The sequence below is a fragment of the Camarhynchus parvulus genome, chromosome 4, assembly GCF_901933205.1.
Source record: "Camarhynchus parvulus chromosome 4, STF_HiC, whole genome shotgun sequence".
In the NCBI taxonomy this organism is placed as follows: Eukaryota; Metazoa; Chordata; class Aves; order Passeriformes; family Thraupidae; genus Camarhynchus; species Camarhynchus parvulus.
The window spans coordinates 59,422,639-59,427,884 of NC_044574.1; the positions used below are offsets into that span (position 1 = coordinate 59,422,639).

The 5,246-nt window shown below is 61.6% G+C and overlaps 1 protein-coding gene across 1 annotated transcript; it reads left to right on the top strand.

Moving 5' to 3' along the window:
• The first annotated feature begins 2,083 nt into the window (after positions 1–2,083).
• On the top strand, positions 2,084–4,871 carry NKX6-1 (NK6 homeobox 1). Its single transcript, XM_030947871.1, is given in 4 exon segments — positions 2,084–2,198; positions 2,201–2,692; positions 3,333–3,505; positions 4,457–4,871. Coding segments are annotated over 4 exon segments (1,032 nt in total). The 3' UTR covers positions 4,709–4,871.
• The last annotated feature ends 375 nt before the right edge of the window (positions 4,872–5,246 follow it).

Below are 5,246 nucleotides of genomic sequence, written 5' to 3' on the forward strand. Positions count from 1 at the left end.
CGTTGCAGGTAGAGGACCAACGTGCCTGCGCTTTAGCTAAGATTCGTAATTAAAATAAAATTAATTTTCACATCGTCCCGTTTTTCCACGCTCGAGGAAAATAAAGTTCCTCACAGGTACAACACACGGGCACAGATAACAGATAAGGGTAAAAATTGTTCAGGGTGATTTTGCATCACTCTTCCGTGGAATACTCTTTAGGGGACAAATAGGATTTTTTTCCCCTCGCAGCCTTAGGCTACGGGAATTGCCGTGAGCAGCCGGGGGTGCCGGGCACGAGTGTCCAGGGGGTCGCTGGTACCGGGAGCTTCGGGGGTACAGCACCGGGCACCAACACCAACAGTTCCAGCGGGGACTGAGAGCATCCACACGGCCCAGAGGCGCGCGGGAAGGACCGAGTCAGGTCACAGCTCCCGCATCCCAAGGAAACGCCGGGGCAGGCCCGGCCGACCGGGACTCGAGCGGCTCTGCTCTCTGGAGTCGCTCCCAAGAAAGAGAGAGACAGAGAAAGCGAGAAAGAGAGGGAAAAAGAGAGACAGAGAGAGAGAAAGGGAGAAAGGGAGAGAGAGAGGGAAAAAGAGAGACAGAGAGAGAGAAAGGGAGAGAGAGAGGGAAAAAGAGAGACAGAGAGAGAGAAAGGGAGAGAGAGAGAGAAGGAAGGAAGGAAGGAAGGAAGGAAGGAAGGAAGGAAGGAAGGAAGGAAGGAAGGAAGGAAGGAAGGAAAGAAAGAAAGAAAGGAAGGAAGAAAGAAAGAAAGAAAGAAAGGAAGGAAGGAAGGAAGAAAGGAAGGAAGGAAGAAAGGAAGAAAGGAAGGAAGAAAGGAAGGAAGGAAGAAAGGAAGGAAGGAAGGAAGGAAAGAAAGAAAGAAAGAAAGAAAGAAAGAAAGAAAGAAAGAAAGAAAGAAAGAAAGAAAGAAAGAAAGAAAGAAAGAAAAAAAAAGAAAGAAAGAAAGAAAGAAAGAAAGAAAAAAGAAAGAAAGGGAAAAGAAAGAAATTAAATGAAAGAAAGAAGGAAAGAAGAAAGAAGAAGGAGAGAAAAAGAAAATAAAAAAGGAATGAGGGGAAACAGAGAAATAAAGAAAAGAAAAAAAAAAGAAAGAGAGAAAAAAAAAAGGAAACGAGAAAGTAAAGGAAAAAGAAATCAAATGTAGAAAAAGAAATTACAATTAAAAAGTAAAAATAAAACATAAAAGAGAAAAGAAAAACAGAGGAAAAAGGAAAGCAAGAAAGAAAAGGAAAAAAGAAGAGAAAAAATGAGAGGCAAAAAAGGAAAGTAAAAGAGAGAAAAAGGTGGAGAAGAAACAGGAAAAGAAAAAGGGTAAACAAAGGGAATTGTAAAAGGAAGGGAAAAGGGAAAGGAAAGAGAGGCAAAGGGGAGGAAAAGGGAAAAGATAAAGAAGAGGAAAGAGGGAAAAGAAAAATTGAAAGGAAAAGGAGAGGGGAAAAGGAGAAGAGGGGGAAATAAAAGAAAAGCCAGGAGAAGAGAGGAGAGGGGAGCCGGGCGAGCCCGAAGTTGGCGGCAGGGCGGGCGCGGGCGGGTGGGCAGGGCCGGCAGCCGCCCCGCCCCCGCCCCGCCGCCGCCGCCGCCGCCGCGCCCGCTGCCGGCCGTGCCCCCGCTAAAGGAGGCAGGAGCGGGGCGGCGCGGCAGTGCGCCCCGAGCCGCGCCCGCAGCCCCGACAGCAGCCGCCAGGAACCGCGCCGGGAGCCATGCGGGGCGCCGGGGAGGAGGCAGGGACAGCGAACGCAGCCCCCGCGCCGCTGTGAGCCCCCGGCCGCTGGCGGGCAGCGGGAGCCGCGGTCCATCGGTGTGGGCGCACGGCCGCTGCGCAGACACGCGTACAGCCGCCGTCCGACAGCACCGCCGCTTTCCGCCCCGGCAGCGTCCGCCGAGGCGCAGCCCCGATGCCCAGCGGGACGGCGGGGCCGCCGCTCGGGCGCGTAGCTCCCCGCTAGAGGCGGCGGCCCCCGCGGGCTGGATGCGCGTCGCCGGTGCGGGCGGCACCCCCGGGCCGGCCGCCGGGGCCCCGCGGCTCTAGGGGCCGTCCGGGCCCCCGCCCCGGGCCGGCGGCGGCGGCGGCACGGGGATGCTGGCGCTGGGGCAGATGGACGGCGCGCCCCGGCAGGGCGCCTTCCTGCTGGGCAGCCCGCCGCTGGCCGCCCTGCACAGCATGGCCGAGATGAAGGCACCGCTGTACCCCGCGTACCCCTGCCCGCCGGGCCCGCCTCCTCCTCCTCCGCCTCCGCCTCGCCCGCCTCCGCCTCGCCCTCGCCGCCGCTCGGCTCCCCGGGCCTCAAGGCGCCCGCCGCCTCCGCCGCCGCCGCGGGCGGGCTCTCGGCGCTGGGCACGGCCCCGCCGCAGCTCTCGGCCGCCACCCCGCACGGCATCAACGACATCCTCAGCCGGCCCTCCATGCCCCTGCCGGGCGCCGCGCTCGCCTCCGCCTCGCCCTCCGCTTCCTCGGCGGCGCCCGCCGGGCTGCTGGCCGGGCTGCCCCGCTTCGGCAGCCTCAGCCCTCCGCCGCCGCCGCCGCCCGCCCTCTACTTCAGCCCTGGGGCCGCCGCCGCCGCCGCCGCCGTGGCCGCCGGGCGCTACCCCAAGCCGCTGGCCGAGCTGCCCGGCCGGACGCCGATCTTCTGGCCGGGGGTGATGCAGAGCCCGCCGTGGAGGGACGCCCGCCTCGCCTGCGCCCCCCGTGAGTACCCAGCGCCGCGGAGCAGCAGGGGGAGAGGGCGCGGGGAGCCACGGTGGGATCCGCTCCCCGCGCTAGGGAGTCCCGGCGCCCTGGCATCGCTGCGAGACCCTTCTGCCCCTCCACTCAGGGCCCGGCCGTAGCCGAGGGGGCTGGCTTTGCCTCGATTTGTTTTCGTTTCTTAAGTTCATTTTGCTTTCTCCGTCCCCTCGGTCAGCTCAAAACTCTCTAATATGTCGCCCATTATCGCCGGCGAAAAGCGAAACCCTCCGAGGGGAAATTAGCCGCGCTGCCGCCGTCGCTGCTGGGGACTCTCGGGGCCGGGGTTGGCCTTAGGGGCGCGCACAAACTTTCCCCGAGCAGGACTTTCTGCTACCACCCGCTCGCACCGGCCGCGGCTTTAAAAAAAAATATGTATAATTTGCCCGCTCAGATTTTTGATCCTCAAAGGAAAAATAATCAAGGCGAGCCGAAGGGCCAGAGCCGTCGCTTGGCTTAGGCAGTAGTTTTCTTACACACGCACCCCCCGCGTAGAGACCCCTCCGTCCCCTGGGGCCGCTTGAGAGTGAAGCGCTTTCCCAAATCCGTAGATTAACTTGTCTGTCCCTGCCTTCCCTTTCTCTCCCCCCCCTCCCTTCGCCAGATCAAGGCTCAATTTTGCTGGATAAGGACGGAAAGAGAAAACATACAAGACCCACTTTCTCTGGCCAGCAGATTTTCGCTCTGGAAAAGACTTTTGAACAGACGAAATACCTGGCGGGCCCGGAGCGAGCCCGGCTGGCGTATTCCCTGGGGATGACGGAGAGCCAAGTAAAGGTGAGAGCAATGGCTCACGCACCGAGTGGTGCGGGGCTGGACGAGCGGGGAACAAAAGGGCCCCACCGCGAAACGGGGTCCCGTCTGAACCAGCCGCAGATGCTGCGGGCTGGCGTGGCCGAGCCCGCGGGCACACGGCGAGGGCTTCCCCGGCAACCACCGGCATTTCTCCCCTTATTGCCTTACTGCGGGGCCGAGAAAGTAGTTTTAAAGCATTTTTAAAACAAATCAAATTGAACCAAACAAACCCAAGCAAGACTGAGAAGCTCTGAACACCATGGGGGTGGCCAGCATCCTGGGAAAGCCGGGAAAGGGGGATGTTAGGGTGTCGCACTGCCGCACCCGCACTCTTACGTATTGGTTAAAAACTCTGTGCTTTGGGCAAAGCGGAGGTGTGAGGGGTTGGAGAGCGGGCTGAGCTCCCCGAGAACATGCAGAGGCGTTTTCTTGGTGGACTGGGCCAGAGGGGCCCCTCGGCGGTGCTCACGCTTTCAGTCTGATCTGCACTGCCTCCTTTGTCACAGCAAATACGTCCCGATGGCTGCGAATAAATTATTGCAGCTTCTACAATGAAAATGCCCCCCTCCGCTGGCAGCGCCCTGCCGGAGAGTAAATACGTCTGGCGGGCCAGGGGGGCTGGGAAAGGCATCGGCCCCAAATGCGCGTTTCTCCGCCCCAGACAGGATGGCCGGGAGCCGCCCGGGCCCACGCGAGCCTCGGGGGAGCTGGGGGCGGCTGTGGGCCCGCGCTGGGGGGGCCCGCGCCGGGCCGGGAGCGCGGCGCCGCGGGGATCGGCCGCTTTCGTTGTGGCGAAATTGCCCAAAGGGCGGCGAAGCGGAAATCGCTGCCGCACGCCGGGGACGGGGACTGACCGGGCAGCGGGGCGGGAGCGGCCCGGCGCAGCCGCCGCAGGTGGCCGTGCCGTGATGGTGACGGTGGCGGCGGGGGCAGGTCTGGTTCCAGAACCGACGGACCAAGTGGCGGAAGAAGCACGCGGCGGAGATGGCGACGGCAAAGAAGAAGCAGGACTCGGAGACGGAGCGGCTGAAGGGCGCCTCGGAGAACGAGGAGGAGGACGATGACTACAACAAGCCCCTGGACCCCAATTCGGACGATGAGAAGATAACGCAGCTCCTGAAGAAACACAAGCCGGGGGGCGGCGGGCTGTTGCTGCATGCCCCGGAGGGGGAGGCCTCCGTCTAGCCTGCTTCGCCCTCCGCCGCTTTCGGAGATGTACAGATCTATTTTTCTAGACTCTACGCGCCCGGGCGGAGGAGCAGACGCCGGAGGGAGAGCAGAGAAGACTGCGGGCAGCGGGCCCCGGCGGGCGCGCCCGGTCCCCCGCGCCGCGCGTTGTTGTTGTAGGGTGGCGGGCGGAGGGGAGCGGCGGGGCTGGCCCGACCCCGGCCCCGCTCCCCGCCGTGCGGCGGCCGCGTCTTTGCCGGCTCTGTGTAAATAAACCGTGAGTCACCGCGACCATAGGCGTTCCTTACTGTGAATATTTAAAATGTAATATACATTCTTTTTTTTTTTTTCTTTGTACAGCGGGGGCCGGGGGCGCAGCCGTCCCGCCCGCCCCGCGCTCTCCGGCAGCACCGGGGGCACCGCCGAGGAAAAAGCCGCCGTGGCCGCCACCGGTGCCTCCCTCGGGCCGAAACTGCAGCGGCCCCGCGTGCTATTTATTAGTATTTTTGAAACACTTTCTGTTGCGGTCGTCGTGCAAGGAGGGGGGGGGGGGAGA